The sequence below is a fragment of the Sciurus vulgaris genome (assembly GCF_902686455.1).
Source record: "Sciurus vulgaris genome assembly, chromosome: 11".
Classification (NCBI taxonomy): Eukaryota; Metazoa; Chordata; class Mammalia; order Rodentia; family Sciuridae; genus Sciurus; species Sciurus vulgaris.
In genome coordinates this window covers 190,336-212,022 of record NC_136472.1, presented here as the reverse complement: position 1 = coordinate 212,022, position 21,687 = coordinate 190,336, and the positions used below count along the sequence as shown (strand labels likewise).

General features: G+C 55.0%; 1 protein-coding gene across 1 annotated transcript; it reads left to right on the top strand.

The window, feature by feature from the left end:
- The first annotated feature begins 16,539 nt into the window (after nt 1-16,539).
- On the top strand, nt 16,540-17,651 carry LOC306640779 (interferon-induced transmembrane protein 3-like). The gene is made up of 2 exons (XM_079105338.1): nt 16,540-16,828; nt 17,318-17,651. Exons 1-2 carry the CDS (start codon nt 16,580-16,582, stop codon nt 17,507-17,509), a joined length of 441 nt encoding a protein of 146 aa, XP_078961464.1. The 5' UTR covers nt 16,540-16,579; the 3' UTR covers nt 17,510-17,651.
- Nucleotides 17,652-21,687: the final 4,036 nt, after the last annotated feature.

The window sequence follows — 21,687 nt, the reverse complement described above, 5'->3', positions numbered from 1 at the left end:
GAACTACCTTCCTTGCATCCTAAAAATTTTAGCATGTTTTGTTTAATTTCTTTTTTCCTTCATCTTTTCCTTTTTTGTGTGTGTGCATGTGTGTGTGCATGCATGTGTGTGCACGTGTGCATGTTTGTACATAAATGCCTTTGCATGGGTTCATGCATATGTTTGTGTGCAAGTGCAAGTGTGTGCATGTGTGTGTGTGTGCATGTGTGCATGTGTGTGTGTACATGCTGAGGTTGAACCTAGGGCCTCATGCATGCATCTTATTGTTTTATTTTCATTCAACACATTTTCTAATTTCCTGACGATTTCTTTTTTGCTTCACCTTGATCAGGTAATACATTTTGAATAATGTCAACCCTTTCACATTCTTCCAGATTTGTTTTATGTCCTACTGTGTGTTTTGTTCTGAAGAACATGTTACATGACCCTAAGAAGACCATGCCTTCTGGTGTTAAGCCTAATCAGACCACTTGGCGGCACCGAATAGTCCTCCCCCTCAGATGCCAAGTGGGACCAGGACACATGCTCCGCATGACAGCCTGGAAAGGCTAGTCTCACATAATGAGGTGCTGTGAGAGGGTCAGCATGCTTTCCAGCATGGCAAAGAAGACTTGAGAGGGCAGGGGGAAGAGATGGGCTGTAGGTTTTTGGGAGACTTCGGGATGAGGACTGGGATGTCACTTCCACCAGGGCACAGGAGGAAAGGCCAAAGCTCAGGGGACAGGAGGGAAGAAGAGAGTGAGTGGGCTTAGAGCTAGGGCACTCAACCTCAGCAGTGGCCTCTTTATCGCAGCGTCACCCCTGATACTATGCCAGGTGGATAGAAGATGCCTTTCTTCCCTTGGTTTGAAAAGCTGCAAGGAAGGTGTCTGGCACTCTGCCAGGCCGTGGGCCAAGGATGCTCAGGGAGGGACCCTTCCCTTCAATACCTTCCTCAAGAGCCTGGTGTGGTGAGTGCCCCCTTGGTAGCGGGGAGTCTGTGTCCCTAAAGGGATGCACAGAGTCTTGGGGTGGAGAAATGTGTGACCTTGACTCACAGTTTGGGGATCTGTGAGGTGGGTGATTCTGAGTTCAATTCTTTATCCCAAGGTTTGGAAGAGAGGCTGATGCAGATGTGTATAGAATTACAGCTCTCAGGCTGCACCTTCCCCAAGTGACTCCATGGTGTAGAGCAGCAGCTCTCAGGCTGAGCCTTCCCTAGTGATTCCATGGTGTGCAGAGCAGCAGCTCTCAGGCTGTGCCTGCCCTAGTAACTCCATGGTGTGTAGAACAGCAGCTCTCAGGCTGTGCCTGCCCTAGTGACTCCATGGTGTAGAACAGCAGCTCTCAGGCTGTGCCTGCCCTAGTGACTCCATGGTGTAGAACAGCAGCTCTCAGGCTGTGCCTGCCCTAGTGACTCCATGGTGTAGAACAGCTGCTCTCAGGCTGTGCCTGCCCTAGTGACTCCATGGTGTAGAACAGCAGCTCTCAGGCTGTGCCTGCCCTAGTGACTCCATGGTGTAGAACAGCAGCTCTCAGGCTGTGCCTGCCCTAGTGACTCCATGGTGTAGAACAGCTGCTCTCAGGCTGTGCCTGCCCTAGTGACTCCATGGTGTAGAACAGCAGCTCTCAGGCTGTGCCTGCCCTAGTGACTCCATGGTGTAGAGCAGCAGCTCTCAGGCTGTGCCTGCCCTAGTGACTCCATGGTGTATAGAACAGCAGGCCTTAGCCTGTCTTCTCTGATGTATTCCATCCTATCAAGCTGTGGTTTGCCAGGAGCTGCTCCAGTTTGAGTTTGAGTGCTGAGGTGGATCACTCTACACCTTTTTGACAAATGTACAACCACTATCTGCCTGGTACAACCATAAGGCACAAACTGACAAATACATTATATGTGCTAATAAAAATGTCCACCTTTATCCTGGTGGCTTGGGAGACAGGCCAGAGGATGGCTAGTTCAAAACTAGACTCAGCGACTTAGCAAGGCCCTGTCTGTATGTAACAATAAGGAAGTGCTGGCTATACGGGTCAGTGGGTAAGTACCCTTGGGTTCATTCCCCTGATCAAAAGCAAAACAACAACAAAAGACCACCCGTGAATTAATCAAATTAATTGAAAGCACATGGGTGGATGGGCATATCAAACTATGAACACACCAGACAGTGCATGAGGCAGTATCCTCCCTTAAAGCCCAAAAAAGGAGGAGCCTCTTGAGACTGGTGCCAGTGGCTCCCCAACACTGTCACCTGGTCACTTGTCACGAGCCCTGCCCAGGAAAATCGCCACAGCAATGACTCTCGATCCCTGTCCTCGGCTTCCTCGGAACGAGCTTTCTCCTGCCTCTGGTGACCTCAGAGCCCGCTCCACGCCGACACTGGAGCCGCCACGCCATGGGACACTGAACTGCTGCCTCAATGTCCGTTCCTGCTTGCGGGCCGGAAGAAGCTCTCCAGACCTTTGTGATCTTACCTAACTGGCCCCCTCTGCTGACCTCACACCCCTTCTGCTCTCTGCCTGTGCTCTGGGTTCAGCCTCCTGCACCCTGTGGCCGCCCAGCCCGTTCTCAGCCTTCCGTTTCCTGTTGCATGATTGTGGGAGCGTGGTGTGTGACTGGAGTCTCACTGGAGTTAGAAACCGAGATTGGAATGAAAGATGCTGTGATTGCCTGGCTTGTGACTCTCAGTGACCTCTACACGTCCAGTGAGCTGCCACCATTGACGGTGGTGTCTTGGTCAGTCCCTGCTCCTCAGTGAACCCCGACGGTGTGGAGAGACAGTCGAGTTGGGTCTGTTGGTGACAGGCTCGCTCACTCAGGCCCTGACCGCCGTGGCTTCACCTAGGGACTGCTGGGAAATTTCCCAACAACGCAAAAGCAGCACCGGTGCAGGAAGTGGCTGGAAACCTCAGTAAGCACCGCGATGCTCAGTGTGTGGGGGGCTGCACACCACATGCAGCCCCCCAGAGAAGGAAGAGAGACGAGAATCTAGGGACCTTCCACAGTGGCAGTGACGAACATGCCCAGCGGCCACGCCCTGTGTCCCTTCTGCTCCACGTCCCTCTGCAATGTGCTGACGTGGGTTCTGGTTCCATGAGGGGCTCTGGGCTCAAGCTCCGGTGAGCCTGTGGTTTCTGGGAGGCCCAAAGACTGTGTGCTACTCACTGCAAGCCCATACACCTGGGTTATGTTAATGGGCTGATTTGTGGAAAGTCCCTGGCTAGCTCCTGGACAGGGCCTTGGTTGTGTAGGGAAGGTTCAAGTTACCCTTTTCCCTCTGAAGATTCAATCATTTTACTTTGTAAAATAAACGGACAATAGCCAGATGCCAGATAACAGGAATAACAAACCACACATCTTATTTGTGCCTGAGCATGGGAGCCACACACATTCAGGGTGAGACTCAGAGAGAGTCAAGGTGGCCTTGTAGAGAGCTCAGCAGGGGACAGGGCCTCTCCACAGAAGGGAGGCCATGCAGGCTGGGGACAGTGAGTGGGGAGAGTACCAGTCATCGCTGGTACCAGGTACCAGTCATCGCTGTTAGGTCTAACCCTCACCCCCAGTTTGTCCTCTGTCCAAAGATCACTCCTAGCAGAAAGGAGGCTGTCGGGCAGAGAAGCCTGTGCCCACACCTGTGGCTGGACCTGAGACTCTGCTACAGGAGGCTGCCCTTCATAACCACCCCTGTGTCTGCAGACCCCTGCAGTTTCTCTGAATAACCAGCTCCAAATATGATAAAGCCAGGCCTCATCTGGAGGGCAGTCAGCTGAGAAGACTTGCAATTTGGACCCAGAGCCCCTTCTGCTGGACTGGAGGCTGGGGTGGCCAGACCTGCTTTCCTGGCCTGCAGTTGGAGGTGATTCACCCGAGACTGTATTAAGTCAATTGTTCTCATCTGAAGCTTCAAAACAGAGCATTTCTAATTTCACTGAGTCTGTATCAGAAAACTGGGTGGGAATTTGGAAACATTAGGTTTCGAGACAAGAAAAGCTTAAGATGCAGCCCAAGTCACAGGTAAATATTAAAATTCAAAACAATAATAACGATCAGAGCTAGAATGCAAAGACAAGTGCACATGACTTTGTCCTAAATGTAAATCTCTCCAGAACCCGTTTCAGAAGACGATCACAGAGAAATCGGTTCGCCACCTTTCATCACATAATTGTCACCACTGTGCAAATCTTCTCATCCATTTTTTTTTTAGTCCAAAAATTGGTTTGTAACCCTCCGTTGTGTAGTCGCTGTATGGCATGAATCTGCTCCTCGTGCACTGGAAAGGCCTCCGGCAGTGTCCTCTTGTGCTCCAGGACCCCAAGCCTGAAATTCCCGGCTCACAGGCACCATCAGTGTGTCCAAGAGCTGAGTCGGTGATCTGGTTGGCACGCCTTGGTACTTGTGGTGACCACCTTGCCTGGGTGGCACTGAAGATGGCGTGTCAGGTGACAAAGCCAGTGACAGGAGAAGTTGTAAGTCTGTGCTTTGTAGAACTAGCGAGTTTCCTCCAGTGAAGTTCTTCGATTATGATGCCCAGATCAACAACTAATGTATCAATTTTTCAGACTGGAAAAGTGTTTGCTAACCTGTCACAAAGAAATGCTGTGCCTCCGTTTGGACTGTTTTAATGCACATTCATAAATGTATGCGGAGTGCATATTCCTCGCATCCTTATCTCTCACCAAAGACAGGTTACTAATAATTTTTAAACAATACCAGAACAATTTTTTAAAAAAATCACATAATGGATGCACCCCACCATTTTCCCAAAAGTTTGGCATAAAGTCTGCAACGATTGAAACGTGGTATTTGTCAAATGAATTCAGTCTCATTAAACTTGGCCTGATTTTCCGCACAAGTGCAGTGAAAGCGAGAGACCCCAGGGCTCCTGGGAAGCTGCCCTGCAGCCCTGGGTCTGACTCAGCACCGCTGGACGAGTGAGGACTCTGCTGGGGCTCTGGACGAGGAATCTCAGGGCAGCCTCATGATGGCCTCTCGGCTGGAAGCCAGCGCTTCCTCTTAGCTTGAGCTGCTCAGGGTTCCCAGCAGGTTTGAGGTTCCTGTCAGGGTGTGGTGCTTGCGGTGCCAAGCAGAACCATCAGGGAAGCACCGTGCCAGGCGGCATCTCCAAGGGCTCTGTTGGCCTCCCCGAGTCACCCCTGAAGGTCCTGGCCCCGTCCCAAACGGCATTCCAGGCAGAGCCCTGCACTCCAGCCATTGTCCTCAATCTACTCTGTGACAAAGACAACGGGTTCTTTTTGAAATTATGCAAAGAACTACATCGTCATAAAATAAAGAACACTCACAAATAGTGCCGACCTCTGGCGGCCTCGGGGAGGGAGAGAGATATGTTCCGGTTCTGCTCACGAAGGGAGTGTGCTGCAGATGGCCCAAGGGGCTGCTATTTTCAGATGTGCAGGGGAAGAACCAGCAACATCCTGGACAAAAGGCCGCCAAGCGTCGCCAAGCCCCCCCAGCCCCAGGGAACCGCCTTTCTCCTCCACTTTGGGTCAGCAGTCCCATGACCCATGAGTCCTGTGTTGGCCTCTGGAAGTCAGTCCACACTTCAGGGGGCAGTTCCTTGCAAAGCCTGTCAGAGGAAGCTGGACAAGGCCTGTGAGGTGGAGGGAGACCTGCCGCAGCAGCCGCCGGGGGAGATGCGGCCACTGCCCCTCGTCCTGGCCACGACTGCGACTGTCAACGCCAGCTAGCAGGGCACGGGTGACCTGGAGGCTTATCTGACCATGTTTCCTATACGACTTGATATTTGTCACACGATCCTCATCATTGAAAATCTCTCCTGGACTTCCAGGCACCCTCTGGAAACCCCAAGCCCTTTGGGGATCAAAAGACTTAATTTTCTTTTTTTGAGTAGCTGTGAACACTGCTCCAGAGACTGGCGGCTCCTCACGGAGTGGCAGGGCCTACTTATCAATGGATAGTGTGTTTGTCTATGAAAACCATGAAGCCTGACGCAAATGTCCCTGAGCCTGTGTTTGGTTCAATAAATGTTTTAGTTCAGCCTTTTTTTTTTTGGACTGGAGACTGAACCCAGGGGCACTTTATCACTGAACTACATCCCCAGCACTTTTTATTTTTTTATTTTTGAGAAAGGGTCCTGCTGGGCTGCTTAGGGCCTTGCTAAGTTGCTGACGCTCGCCTTGAACTTGTGATCCTCCTGCCTCACCTCCTGAGTCTCTGGGATCACAGGTGTGTGATACTGTACCTGGCTTATGTTCTTCTTTTAATTTGATCATTCCATAACCACCTGCCCTAGCAGTGGTCGAGGGTCCTAGGTGGATGGGAGGCGTCAGCATGGCAGAGTAATAGCAGACAGAGACACCAAGTGTTCTGAGGTTGAATCTCTATTTTTCTGCCAGCCTTTTAATACATTTTTTCTTTAGTAATGATTATATCATTTTATGGTTAGTTTAAAAAAAAGAAAAACCTTCAAAAGTACAATCTATGCTTCCTCTCAAATTACACATCCCTCTGTGTGACAGCCCAGACCAAACAAAACAACCCCAGCCAAACCGAGGGCACAGCGATCTGCCAGCCTTCAACCTCCAGAACAAACACGTCACTAGATTTTCTGAGAAACCACCCCCACTATGAACTCCAGTGTTTAACAGTGAAAAGTATTTACTATTATTAACAAAGGGCAAAGAAATCAACTTATAGTTAGTATTTAGTCTATTCTCTTTCATTTAATGGGGGACTATAATCTTATGATTCTTTCAAAGAACTAGACTAAACATAAGAAAAACACAAATTATATTTATGACTAACCTAAATATTTTTATTATGTAAAATATGTCTACAATCAACTATTAAAACTAGGAAAGCAACAAAGGCTAAACATCCAAGCTCAGAAGAATGCCTCTTTAGCCATCTATATTTAGAAATTATTATACTAAAGTAAACACAGGCTCCTTTTAACTTGAGCATAGCTATAATTGTTTATTTTATATATTTATCTATGTATTACTACTAAATTTTTATTGTGCACTATTTTGTGTCCCAGTACAGTACAACCTTCCCAAAGCTTTTCCAATAAGTTTCTAATGACATATTGATTATTAATATTAAAAAGCAACTGCAAATGGAGACATGCCACGCCTATGGCCCCCAAGAGGGAGAATGATCTTCCAACAGAACCGTGTCAAGTGCTGAGTCCTCTACTCCAGCAGAACCGAGTCAAGTGTTGAGTCCTCTACTCCAGCAGAACCGAGTCAAGTGTTGAGTCCTCTACTCCAGCAGAACCGAGTCAAGTGTTGAGTCCTCTACTCCAGCAGAACCGAGTCAAGTGTTGAGTCCTCTACTCCAGCAGAACCGAGTCAAGTGTTGAGTCCTCTACTCCAGCAGAACCGAGTCAAGTGTTGAGTCCTCTACTCCAGCAGAACCGAGTCAAGTGTTGAGTCCTCTACTCCAGCAGAACCGAGTCAAGTGTTGAGTCCTCTACTCCAGCAGAACCGAGTCAAGTGTTGAGTCCTCTACTCCAGCAGAACCGAGTCAAGTGTTGAGTCCTCTACTCCAGCAGAACCGAGTCAAGTGTTGAGTCCTCTACTCCAGCAGAACCGAGTCAAGTGTTGAGTCCTCTACTCCAGCAGAACCGAGTCAAGTGTTGAGTCCTCTACTCCAGCAGAACCGAGTCAAGTGTTGAGTCCTCTACTCCAGCAGAACCGAGTCAAGTGTTGAGTCCTCTACTCCAGCAGAACCGAGTCAAGTGTTGAGTCCTCTACTCCAGCAGAACCGAGTCAAGTGTTGAGTCCTCTACTCCAGCAGAACCGAGTCAAGTGTTGAGTCCTCTACTCCAGCAGAACCGAGTCAAGTGTTGAGTCCTCTACTCCAGCAGAACCGAGTCAAGTGTTGAGTCCTCTACTCCAGCAGAACCGAGTCAAGTGTTGAGTCCTCTACTCCAGCAGAACCGAGTCAAGTGTTGAGTCCTCTACTCCAGCAGAACCGAGTCAAGTGTTGAGTCCTCTACTCCAGCAGAACCGAGTCAAGTGTTGAGTCCTCTACTCCAGCAGAACCGAGTCAAGTGTTGAGTCCTCTACTCCAGCAGAACCGAGTCAAGTGTTGGAGTGATAGGAAATAGATGCGGCAACCACCAATGGGACAAGTGTTTAGGATTTCTTTCTTAAGTGTACAGTTTTTTGAATCAAAAGTATCTCTGGTCTGTTTGTGATCAGGCTCTCCAACAGTGTATTCACTCCATTAAGGACTTAATTGATTCCTCCCCAAACACACGCAGAGAGCACAGAGGCTGAGGCCAGGAAGTCCTCTGCAGGAGCATGGTGAGGCTCAGGGCCATGCCGCCTGGAGCTCCTGGCATCAGCGCCCGGCCTTCCAGACTGGCTCCTGACTGTGGGAGCAGGATTTCTAAATTGCCCTGCCAGCCCCACCTCCTGCCTGAATCCTGGGGGAGCAGTCTGCACCCAGCCCCAGGTCACTCCGTTCCACAGAGCAGCCCTTTGCCCTGAGGTCTCCATTCCAGTCCAGTGCTAAGGCAGAGTGGTGTGTGACTCGTCTGGCCAAGCTGAAAACCACAGACGATGGACTCACAGAGGTCAAGGACACGACCAACCAGCTGAGCAGCAGTCGCGAGGCATGAACTGGTGATGTGGTTGTGATAAAAAGGACCTCGCGAGCACCTGTAGGGTTAGATCAGAGGCACGCGGACACGGGCCTGTCAACCTGGTTACCTGGGACGCCAGCTCGTGAGCACGTCCAACACCCAGAGCACCAAGGACCCAACCGTCACCTGGAAGGCGGGACGCACCTAAGGCAGCTCACCTGGTGAGCAGGCAGCAGCCTGTCCCTGGGACTCTGCGGCTGGACCCTGTGCTGGGCAGCACAACCCTTATCTGCCCACCTGGTCAGCATCAGCTCTCTGGCTCTGTGCGGCTCTGTGGCTGAACCCTGTGGCCACTGATGACCCTTTCTTGGCAGTTCTGTGACCCACACGCCACGGTAAGGTGCCCTCTGGGACTCGAGAGAGACGTCAGTACTTCAGATTAGCACGGAAAGAAGGCACCTGTGGCTGCCGCGGTCCACCACCAAGCGAGCGTGAGTGTCATGAGTGAGAGCGTGCGGCTTGTGGACTCATCGACGTTCAGTGCTCTGACGCGTGGGAAGACGGACGCGCCCGGTCTGTGTTAATCACGCAGCTCCTCACAACACGGGCACGCAGTAAGTCTGAGCCTCAGCCGGGACGCAGACATAAGACAAAACCAAAAGCATTGGTGACTTTCCCCCTGGTGACAAATCACACAAGAGATGAATTCCCTTTCAACCTGGCATATCCAGTCAGACAGTTGGGACTCCCAGCCAGTTGGCTGCCAACCTGGCATGAACCTTGGGAACTCCTCCCCCAGGGGTGGTGGAAATGTGGACGTCGTCTGCACCCCACTGCCAGTCACGGGGCAGGCTCAGAGCTGTGCTGTGCAGGCTGTGCCTTGCTCTGGAGTTTCCAGTCCACGCTGCAGAGCGGTGCCTGGTCCCCAAGTGGCCCCGCTGGCGGCCGGGTGCCAAGGTGGGAGTGCCCGGCGCCTGCCTGGCACTGGTCCACAACCAGGGCCTGCACAGCACCGCCCTGAGCAAGGGCACAGCGTCCTAGGTCCGCGGTGGAGCAACTCCGAAGGACCACCTGTGAGAGGAGCGCCCGCGATAGCTCACGCACCACCGGACGGGAACCGCCCCGCCCCGCCACGCCCCTCACCTGCGAGCCTTGTGGGGACAACTCGGGGACAACTCGCGGACCTGGGGGCCGTGTCCAGTCCAGGTGGCCGTCTCCAGGTGGACGGGTCAGCGCCAACAAGGGGCCTCTGCTTCCCTGTCCCCACCGGCCGGCCTTCAGCTCCCCTCCGGCCCCCTGCTGGCACGCTGCCCTGGCCCCAAACCTCTTGCCTGCTCTGAGGGCTCCGCGCCCCGAACACGATCTGGGGCTGCTTCCTCCTCTGCTCTGAGCACCCGTGAGCCTTGGCAATCTGCTCTCCGGCTGGGCTCCCCACTGCGGCCTCCTCCTCCGGCCCTGCGGCCTCCTGGGCCTTCTCACAGTCTCTCTGGAACCCACAGCCCAACGTGCATGGCCCTAAAGTTTCATGTGTCCATCCACTCTTACTCCCACATGAAGACAGGGTGGGAGTTGAGAGGACCTGTGGTGGCCACCATGGACTTGGTGACTGGCAAGGGACAAAGGCAAGAAGGCTTGTTATGAGTGGCATGCTTTGTTTTGCTTTGGTCATGTGCATCTTTACTATTTTACATTGCTTTGTTATATTTCACTAATATGGAACTGTACTATATGGAATACTATATGAAAATTGCAGTGTTATATGGGACTGTGCAAAAACCCAATGATGTAACCCCCAAAAAAGGCGTAACCCGTGAGAGACCCCCAAAATGGGGTGTGAACAAAAAGAAGCGGCTTAGAGCCACACACCTGACACCCACAAGTACCATCCACCTTATTGAGCCTGGACAGAAACAAGAAGAACTATAAGAAGACAGGCCAGAGAGCAGGGGTGGGATGGCAGAGAGCCGAGACCAGGCCAGCCTTGGTCAGAGAGCTGAGGACACCAGAGGTCACCAGATGTCACCAGAGAGCGAATACCCCGGGCAAGCTGAGCTGAGGAGAGGCCACCAACCTCTGCATTCCCTCTGAATTCCCCTGTGGGGAATTCACATGCTCTTGTCTCCTCTGGGGACTGATGGCTGCCAGGGAGGCCGGACTCGAGACATGTCAGTGGTGAGCATGGGGATGTCAGGTGTGAGACCAGAGTTAGGTTAGGACTAACCTAGAGTTAGATCAAGTGAAGGGTGTGACTCTGCAGTGGATAAGCCAGCATTTGAGAGACTACCTAACTCTCACATCTCACGCTGGAACCGCTCGTGACAAGACTGCGCAGCCTCTGCTGTTTAAGGAGTCCCACTTCGGGGAAGACAGGCCTCGGGCTGGGTTGACAGCAAGAAGCCAGGCCATGCTGGGGCTGTTGGTCAGGGGTAGAGAGCTTGCCTGGCTGGCCTGAGGTGCTGAGGATCACCCCATAAAAATGAGGAAAATTAAAAGTTGTTTGAATATGTTGAGAGTAAATGTGTTATTTTAAAAAAAGAAAGGAAGGAAGGAAGAGAGGAGGAAGAAAGAAAGACAAACTCTAATTTCAAAGCCCAGCTCTGAAGACAGAAAGGTGAGACAAAAGGAGGTTCTTGCCTGGTGCCCTGGGAGGCCGAGCCAGTTTCCCTCCTGGTGAGCACGGGAAGAGACCCGAGCAGACTCCCGGGGAGCAGTTCAGCCTGGGGCTTGGAGGCTTCCCTCCACCCTCTCCTGTTCCCCTGGTGTTTGGAGACATGGGATGTGATTCTTATTCTTGTTTTCCTGCAGATAAAGTGCTTTGGTTTGGTTTTTACCAGTCTTGGGTCAGAGACCTGACTGGGGTTCCCAACAATCCAGTTCTAGTCACTCACCCCAAAAACCAAGAGAAAAAGTCACAGTGAAAAGCAGGAGAGCTTTAGTCCCTGTGGCCACATTCAGCACCTCACATCAGGTCATGGCGGAGCCTCAGGGTTGTGGAGAAAGGACAGGGCAGAGGCAAGGTCTGTGTGCTGGTTCAACTCTGCCTGGCCGCCCCTCTCCCAGTGATGGTTTGTCCAGATGACTCTGGGGAAGTCCTTGTCACTTGAGGGGCAATGTCCCTGCTTGCTCAGGATGTTGGTCTGTGGGACCTCTGGTCCTGGAAGGCGCCTCAGTTCCCACAAGGCGGCTGCTTCTGCGCTCCCAACTGCAGACTGTGAGCAGCACCCTGGAGTCTAGAACAGGAGGCTGCAGCCCTCCCTGCCACTCTGGCCTCGGTCGTGAAGGGGCCAAGGTAGGCTGGGTGAATTAGGGCAATAGACTTTGTATCACCACTTTATTGACATGCCCAGGAGCAAAACTGAGCAGCTTCAAGGTCTGGGGTAACATCACTGGGCACCAACCAACCCAGGGAAGAGGCTGTGTGTGCCCCTTGCTGCTCCGTGAGCACTTGGGGTCAAAGTAGGAGAAGAGGTTTAGTCAAAGCTGTCTTTGAAGAAAGATAGAAGAAACTTTTTGTTTCAAAAATTTTATCTTTGGAGGCTCTGAAAGGGAGGAAACTTTGTAAAAGAGAAGAGGCGGCAAAGTGAGAGAAGCAGGACATACACAGGCCAGGCTGGGCCCCGCTGGACAGGCGGCCATGGGCATCTCCCCTCTCAGCCTCCTTCATGTCTGCCCCAGGTGGACAGCCTCCCATCCTCCGTTTTCACACAAGGAAGCTGTGCTCAGCAACGGATAGGCCCCCAGTTCAGTCTGCTTCAGAAATAAAGGAGACAGACAAACACAGAACAGGAAGGCAGAGGTGCCAAGCTTGATCCTGTGGGTCACTGTGGGCACCACAAGCCCCAGCACCTGCAGCTCTGTGATGTCCTGCTGAGGTCTTGGCTCTCTGTGTGTTTCCACGCTGGCTGGGCCACCTGCCCTGGCTCTCCTGCGGGGAGCGCCTGGTTGGTAACACAGCTGTGCCTGTCCCGGAGCGTCTGTGGTGTATCAATTCTGTCTTATACCATTTAGATCTTTACCCCAAAGTTTGTGTCTTACAAGAGGAATGAAGGTTCTGTTTTGTTTTGGCAGGGGCGAGGTGTACTGGGGATTGAACTCAGGGGCACTTGACCACTGAGCCACATCCCCAGTCCTATTTTGTATTTTATTTAGAAACAGGGTCTCTCTGAGTTGCTTAGCACCTCGCTTTTGCTAAGACTGGCTTTGAACTCAAGATCCTCCTGCCTTAGCCTCCTGAGTCGCTGGGATTACAGGCGTGGCCCCCTTGCCTGGCTGGAGGTTCTGTTCTGAACCAACACCGGCAACTTTGATGGGAACTAATGCAGTGAGGGAGGATTGTGAGTCCCCTGCACACACCCGCTGCACATTCCTCTGACTCCCGTGGGGCTTTCTTCAGTGACCTCTCCTTCCGGATTGCTGGAATGTCCCTTAAAGGTCTTGGATTAGAGGTGTGGTCTGCAGGTGGCCTCTGGGGCGTTGTGAAATGTGGGCAGGTGGCCCGAGGGAGGTCTGAAGCCCTCTCGGGGACAGGCTTAGCTGTTCTCTCTTCCTTCCTGGTTCCTCACATAAGCAGTGTGCTCCCATCCTGCTCCAGCTGGGTGCTGCCCTCATCAGAGGCCCAAAGTGATGGGGCTGCTGGATGGTGAACTGGATCTCCAGAACCATGAGCCAAAATAGACCTGTCTATAAGATCACTGCCCAGTGTGGTAGCCAGCATTGCACTGCTGTGACCAAGAGACCGACAACAGGATGTAGACAGGGAGAGCTCACTTGGGCTCAAGGTTGTAGAGGTTCAGTCCACGATCAGCCAAGGGGAGGCAGAGTCGCATGGGGAAGCACGTGGGGGAAGGGTGTCAGCTCTGCTCACCAGGAAACGCCCCCGGGGACTCACCTCCTCCAGCCACACCTGCAGTTGCCCCCACTTCATCTGTCGGGAGCCAGGGCACTGATTAGGTTAGAGCTCTCGTGACTCAATCACCTCACCTCTGAACATTTTTGCATTGTCTCATATGAGTTTTGGGGGGACACCTCACATCTAAACCATAGCGCTCGACATTGTGTTACAGTGACAATAGCCAACCAAGGACATCTGTGTGCTTTCTCTGCACTGGGGACCCCAACCACAGACGGCTGCATCAGCTCAGGTCCAGAAACCCCAGTGCCTCTGGGCTTGGTAGCTGTTTCCCCTGTACTCCTCGGTTCTGAGTGTGCACCTGCTGTTCATGTTCACATACACACAATTCAGTTTCCTGTGTGTGTTCTGATTGCTTCTCTAACACTGGCTACAGGTTTTGTGGCGAGGTATTGCTCCACGTTTACCTGTCTCCGGTGATGTGTACCTATTGTTATCTCCCATGATCACTTCAAGGATTAGTCCCATTCGCATCATAGAACGTACTGTAACATATTTAAATAGATTGAAATTGTACCAGATATGCTTTCCATAGAGCAAACGCACAATTGCCACCATTCCAAAGTATGTTGAGATATCACATTTATTATACATTTTACTTATCATGTAAACTACATCCACATAGATTAATGTTGCTGCAAGGTGCTGTGTTTGATGGAGTCAGCCAGGTTTTATTTTTAGTGCCGGTCTCCCACATTCTTAGTAATCTGGAGGTTTTTCCCATCAGATGATTCCTGGAGCTGCTGGGGGGTTCGTGCTGAGCGCGACCGCCGTGGCCGAGCTCCGTCCCTGTCTGCTCCAGCCCAGCACGTGCCTCAGAGGTGCTCCCCAGGTCAGACGGGTGTCCCTAGGGTCACAGTTGAGAGGAGCTACTGGTGTTTTAATGTCCCATTCCAGCTTTCCATGCTTTAGCTGCTGTTGCATCCCATCCTAGGACGTATGGCCACACGCCCCCATAGAAGGGAAACCTTCACCCACTGTGGCCATTGTCCCTGCTCAGGCCCCAGGCAGGGCTGGTGGGCCGGGCATCCATCCTGGTCACCTCTGGGCTGAGCAGCACTGCACGGGGCAAGCCCCACCCACAAGCAGGTCTCTGCTTCTTTCACATTACGGATTCTCCCCTTGTGCGAGTGTCCCGTAGCCAGACCCAAGGCCAGGGAGGAGGGCCACGTGGCAGCTGCCCTGGCTGCCAGTGGGACAGGCAGGTGGAGGTGCAGTTGCTCTGTGTCTGGTCACTGCCGTCTTCTCTTGCTCTTGTCCTTTCCTGTTTCTGACTGAAGGCCACCTCATCCTGCAAGCCCCGACGTGTCCTTTCTCCAGTGTGGGCTTGTCCCTGGCTGCACATTCTCACTGGAGCTAATGTCACCCAAGACTCCAGGTCAGGCTCTCAGGTGTTCCCCAGTGCCAGCCAGAGCCCACTGCAGGTGTCCTGGTCCCTGAGGGTTGTTGCTCAGCTGCAGACAGCTCCTGGTGACCAGGGCAGGCCCCTCCTGGCTGCGCAGACTCAGACAGCAGAGTCTTGATGAGAGATTGCGTTCCAGAAGTGAGGTTGATAATCAGCCAAAAGTAAGATCAGTCAGGGACAGAGAAGTCCTTCTAAGGACAACTTACAGCACGGCCCTTTCGACTGAAGTGCGGTGCTCTGGGTGGTTCTTCCCCTCCCCCACCTGATGAACCAAATGGCTTCTGTGCCAGCCCTGGGGTAGGAAGGCAGCTGAGGTCCTGGGGCTGCAGGGAGGAGTGGCCAGTGAAGGGGGTCTTTCTGCACAGCGGTTGGGGCAGTGGGGCTGGAGAAACCCTTCAAGGTTTGGGCAGGACCAACATGGGCCCAGGTAGAGGCCCAAGGGACAAGCATCAGAGTGACCCAGATGCTGCGTAGCCCCTGGGTTCTTGTTGGTGACTCCACCTGGAGTGCCGCACCAGGAACAAGAGCCCACATGGGCAACAGTGAACTGTGAGGGCGCTGTGCCCTGGTGTCTGTAGACGGTGACCAGGGTCAGAGGGCAGCGGAGGAGGCCAAGCTGCAGTCAACCTTCCCTCGGAGGCCCTCGCTAGGATGATGGCCCTGAGGGCAAAGTGATACGTGGAGAACAGAGGTCCAGTCATCCTCTCCACCAGGGGAGCACAGGCACCTCCCACCTGTACTCCCAGGGAGCCAGCAGCTCAGGCTGTGGACAGACACTGGCGTTCTGCTGCTGCTCTTGGGTGCACCTGTCCCCTGTGGGCCTTGCCATGAAGCCACCCTCCTGCACACAGGTCTGTGTGCTCTGCAGAGCACTGGTGTCTACACCATGGAGCATCTCCATCCTAGCTGCAGCATGACCTGAGCTTCAACATCACTTCCACCGTCGGGCTCACAAAGAACACCCCACAACCATCCTGCACCCAGGGCACAGCAAGGACCTCCCTCAGGCCGATGGCCAGGAGCAGAATGGTACAAGGGCTCAGCTTTCAGGGTCCTGGCAGCTAAAGCCAGTGCCTGGAAGGGACAGGAGTTGCTCCTGTGAACCCCATTATTTATCCGTTTCCTACCCACTGCCACGTTGGAAATCGGACTTCTGTGACATTGTACACTGAACACTACAGAGAGGTAACTTGGCAAATGCTTGGTCATCAACTTTCCATAGCAAGCCCTGCGCTGAGGCTGACAGTGTGTGCCAGGTCCTTTCTCACGTTCTGGAAGCAGAGTGTGTTAGTGTGCTACTTTGTCTTCTCCTTCAGAACTTCAGTCCAAGAACATGGCTGTGACAGCAAGATGGACCACCACAGTGGTGGACCTGGGGGTGGAGGGGCTGTGGGGGGCTGGCTGGGCCCAGAACGTGCACAGGGAGCTCCTCCTGCTGTTGGCAGGGCTGGGAGACTCCCAGGCTGGGAAAAGCCCCCAGGAGGGTCAGCTGAGAGGTCCTGGTCTGGGCTTCTGGACCGGAGGCCCCGCCCACCCGATCCTCCCCCCACTCTTCCCTAGAGTAATTTGATGCTAGTTTTAGCTCCACCCCTCAATACTTGGCAAATTCCCAGCTCACAACAGCCAGGAAAAAGAAACTTCTGAGAAACCGAAAGTACTGGGGAAGGGGCGGGCAGGACAGCCACCTCAGCCACCCCACCGCTGGGCTCCCTGAGCAGCATGAACCAGTCTTCCCACTCCATCCTGATGTACCCCAGTGCCGGGCGCCCCCCACACTACGAGAAGCTCCAGGAGGAGCATGAGGTGGCCGTGCTGGGGGGCCCCCGCGGCCCGGCTCCCGTGACGACCACCGTGATCAACATGCCCAGCGAGATCTCGGTGCCCGACCATGTGGTCTGGTCCCTGTTCAACACGCTCTTCATGAACTTCTGCTGCCTGGGCTTCATAGCCTTCGCCTACTCCATAAAGGTGTGTGTGCTGAGGGCGGCTGGGCAGTGGGAGGGCCGGGGTCGGGACGGTGCTGGGCGGATGAAGCTGCACCTCACCTGGGGGTGCGCGCGCGTGCGTGTGGGGGTGCTGCGCGTCGCCCCGTGTGTGCCCTCCTCTTTGTGGGTAAGTGGGGGCCGCTGGGGGATCTCCCCGGCAGGCACAGGAGGGAGCAGCCTGGGGATCCTGGGGTCACTCGTTGTCCCCGTCCCCAACCCAGAGGAATTCTCCCTACTGCCCGAGGGCAGCAATACCCCTGCGCACTGCGCAGTGTGGCGCCCCACGCTGTCTCAGGCAGAGCACAGGGGACCCAGGGTAACACTGCCCCAGCTGGGGTGAGCAGCCAGCGCTGGGGCGTCCTGCACGGTCTGAGCGTGTGAAAGGGGAGGGCAGCGAGGACCCTGGGGGACTGGACAGCAGCACCTGGCTCTCCCCTGACCGCTCAGGGCCTTCTCCATCTCGTCTCCCCAGTCTAGGGACAGGAAGATGGTGGGTGACATCACTGGGGCCCAGGCCTTCGCCTCCACCGCCAAGTGCCTGAACATCTGGGCCCTGATCTTCAACATCCTTCTGACCATCGGCTCCATCGTTGTTTTCATCATCTTCTCGGCGGTGATCTTTCAGGCCATTTCACAGAAGATGAAGAATCTTGAGGGCTTCTAGTCTGGCCATGTCCCTGACCCTCCCTAGCTGGCCCTGCACCTGGCCTGAGGCCTGCCCCCTGCACCCCACACCATCTGAAGCTTCTCACTCACACATCCATCCACAGTGGGAGTCAATAAAGTGCATTTCCACTCTCTTCAAATCTGCTTCGATCCTCCCTACCTGACCCCGCGTCTGCACTGACTGCCCTCCTTTGTTCCTGCTTCATTCGGAGAAGTCCTTCTCTGTCGCTTGCTTCAATAAAACGTGCTTGCTGTGCTTGCCGTGCTTGCCTCGGCAGTTGTCTGGTGTTCGTCTTCGACTGGGGAACAAGGACCCCATCCCACCAGACCTGTATCACTGTCCTGGGCCTCCACTGCTGAAGCCTCTCATGAAGGTGGAGTTTGGGGAGACCTGACCCTGCTGCACCTCCTGACTGCAGGTCAGACACGCAGTAGCGCATGTTGCTGGCCCTGGGGTGCCTTCCAGGCCAGGGACGGAACTCTGGAGCTAGTGGCTGAAGTGGGGCTTTCGTGGGGTGGTGGGGGGTGGGGTCAGTGCCCTTGCCAGCCACCTCCCAGCACAGAGCCACACAGCCTTGAATGCACCCTCTGATCCCCGTCATCTTCTCATCTCAGGTGTGGAGCCGGCCACTGGATGACCTTGGTCTCACAGGACGAGCCTGGTGCCCCTGTGGCCAGGACTGCAGTTCCAGGTCAGCCTGAAGGGTCAGGTGTCCTTCCCTGATTACAGGAGGGCATGTCCTGGACTCTTGCTGGGAGCGACGGTCCTGCAGGCTCCGTGGGGTCCCGGCTCTGGCACCCGTGTTGCAGTGTCCCTGCTGCGTCCACTGCACCGGGGCGCTGGGTCTCGGGCCCTGGGCCTCCCCCGGGTGTCCAGTTCTGATCAGGCATTGTCTCCCTTGGGCCATCCCAGGGGTGCAGGCTGCCGGTTACCCCAAAACAGGTGTCCCTGCAAGTCACTTGGGTCACCTCAAGTGCCCTGCCCGCTGGAACCATGGTGTGCCTCTGCGAGGCCACCTGGACTGCATGACCCGGGGCCTCCCTCTGGTAGCTGCAGCTGTACACGGGGAGACGGGGCACTGAGTGGACAGAGCAGGCTGGGGGTGGGGGTGCCGAGGGGCAGGGTCCTGGCCGGGCCCCGTGTGCCGCTTCTTGCTTGAACCCTGACAGCCTCCGCCCCTCTGAGGGGAAAGCCCGACAGCCTGGCCCTCTCCAGGCTGCCCCTGGGCCATCCCTGGGCTGCGGTGGGAAGAGATGGCCTCGGGCAGGAGGCGAAGTGCAGAGTGACCCCAGGCACAGCCCAGAGTGGTGGCAGGCCTGCGACACCACGCCCCGACTTGACCGACAGCTCACCAGCTTCCATCCCCACAGGGGCTGTGTGCACCCTGGCTCACCACGTTCCTGAGGTCCACCTCATGCTCCGGGGGCTTGCCCAGCCCTGCACAGGTACCTTATTTCTGAGAGCAAGACTTTTCCCTTAATCCCACACTTAGTGGCCACTTCCACCAGCCCTCCTCAGGACCTGGGACACCCCGCTCTGCCTCCTTCACCTTCTGCTAGGACTTTGCCATGTCCAGGCCTCCAAGTACCTTAAATCCTGGGCCACGTCTCCCCCCACACACAGGCTGCCTGGGGCCTGCATCCAGCTCTGTCCACGGGGAGGTTGCCCCTGCCAGTGTCCTCAAGCTGCCCTGACTGGGCTGGAGAGAGGCTTCTCCCCTGTCCACCTGCCCCTCACTGAGCTCTGCCTTCTCCATTGTCTGTCCCAAATGCATCCTCTGCAGCCCCAAGGGTCAGCAGAGGGACAGGCACTGGGAAGCAGCACAGGACACGGGGGTCAGGACCAGCCTTCTGCTCCTTCCAGGATGCTCTGCTTCTGTCCCCACCTGCAGTGTTGCTGTCCCATGGGTGCTACGGCCTGCAGGTTCTGGCACAGTCCTGCTCCTGGTGGTCAGTTCTGTTGAGAAGCCAGGGCTTTTCATGGTGACAAAGGGAAGATGCACTGCTGCCTTGGCTCCTCCCTCATGGCCCTTGAAAGGTCCCACACTAACTCACACTTTGTCACACACCAAAGGACCTCGCTCATCCCCCTCCAACTGCACTCAGGGGTCCTCAGAGCCAGCGGCTTTGCTGGCGCCTTCTTGCCACAGGGTAACGTTGCCAGGTTAAAGGGCTGGCAATGGCGAAGGTGCACCTGGGTCACAGCACCTTAAGCTATGCCAGCAGCCCTCAGAACGGTTGCCTGCACGTCCGTTAGCTGGGTGGCCCTGCCACGCGGGGCCCCATGGAGGCTGTACTCGGTATTTGTGCTTGCCTGACTCCATTTGTCTCATCGTCATCGAGTCAGAGTTCTCAGTGTCCAGCATCACTACCACCCTCTGTGGCCGTGTCTGTCATTAGAGAGGACAGGGAAAAGGCCTTGAGGCAGTGCCCAGGGCGATGTTCCCGCAGCACACCCTGGGCCTTCACTCCACCTCAGACACTGCCCTGTGACAGGGGAGGACAAGAGATGCTGCCACGCCATGCAGCTCTTCCTGCATCCTTGTGCTCCTTCCACAGGCCTAAGACCTCCCTAATAAATGTTCTACCCGCCATCTCCCTGGAGTGTGCATTTCATGCAGAGCGAACAGGAAGGACCTCAGTTCGTTGCTGGTCAGAGTCGTGGTCATGGGAGTGAGTTGGGAGCCTCTGCTGTGCTCTGGATAGTGAGGGATGAGTTGCTCCAACAGGATCAGCACCAGGGCCACACTGCGTGTCCTCCACCACACAGCCCTGAGCCCCGCAGCTTTGTCACAGGACAGACATGTCTTCCCAGAGGCTCCGAGGACGTCCCAGACAGATGGGACCCGGGTTCTTACACACAGAACGGAAAAGAACTCCAGCTCTGCCAGCCAGATGCCCAGATGGGTTTCTTGAGGAAAGTCCAGAGACGTTCAGGGAGGATGGGGTGTGTCCAGAGGGGGAGATGGGGTAGGTGCCATCACTGAGGGAGGGCCAGCGCTCAGCTGGGCTGGAGGCGCCCACAGGTGAGCAACAGGGCTCGGCACCTGTCCCCCGTGCTGGCTCACTGCCCGAGTGTTACCAGGACGTGGTCCGGGACATGCTGCTCTGGAGTTGCGGCCGCCTCAGTGGCTTATGGGCCCTCTTCTGAGACGCAGCGTCGATGGCTTCAGCACTGAATTCCTACCTCGGGGTCACCTCCCTCACCCACCCCAGGGTCAGAGCCAGCTCCCTTAGCACATGTCAACCAGAGCAAAGAACAGCACGTGCCTTTAATCAGAGTTCTGCCTGACCCAGGGGTCCGCCCAGGGCTGTGGAGGCCCAGCATACTGCGTTCCAGCACCGAGCAAGGGGGTGCAGAGGTTTTGGCCATTCCTCACTCCCTGGTGGGGGCAGGCTAGCCTGCGGGCTGGGGCCGTGCAGGCCGGGAGTGCTCTCCTGCACGTCAAGCCAGGGTTGCTCTGCAGACCCTCCCCACAGGACTGAGAGGAGGGAGCGGCCAGCTTCCTCACCATGCCCTCAGGGGCCTGGGGGGGACAGGGGCTGTGGACTCCTGCTGCTGTTGGCCTGGACTGTGGACACTCCCAGGTCTGGGAGAAGCACGCGGGTCCCCCACAGCCCTAACACGGAGGGCTCAGCAGAGGCAGGTCCTGATCTGGGTTCCTGGACAGGGAGCACCCTGCCCTGGGCCTCTCCTGACACCCTGCCCTGGTGAAATCGCCACTTACTGATTTCTTTCCCCATCTTCTTTCCTCAGACAATTTACAAACACAAGGAAGCAGAAACCTCTGAGAAAGCAGAACTGTAGGGTACACGGGAGGAGGCTGCCGAGGAGGGGCCAGACCCTAGTAGGACCAGCCCCAGCACCTGGGCCTCAGCCCACAAAGGGCTTCGGTGGCAACAAGAACCGCACTTCCCGAAGTCCCTCTCAGCAGCATCAGCCTTCTCTGAATGAAGAGCAAGACGCTCCAGGAGCCTGGCTCGGCTCCCCCGATGTCCACTGTGGTCAGTATCAGCAGGGAGGACATCACACCCGACTATGTCACCTGGTCCCTGTTCAACACCATCTTCCTGAACTTCTGCTGCCTGGGCTTCACAGCCTTCGCCTTCTCCATAAAGGTGTGTGTGCTGAGGGGGCTGGGCAGTGGGAGGGCCGGGGTCGGGACGGTGCTGGGA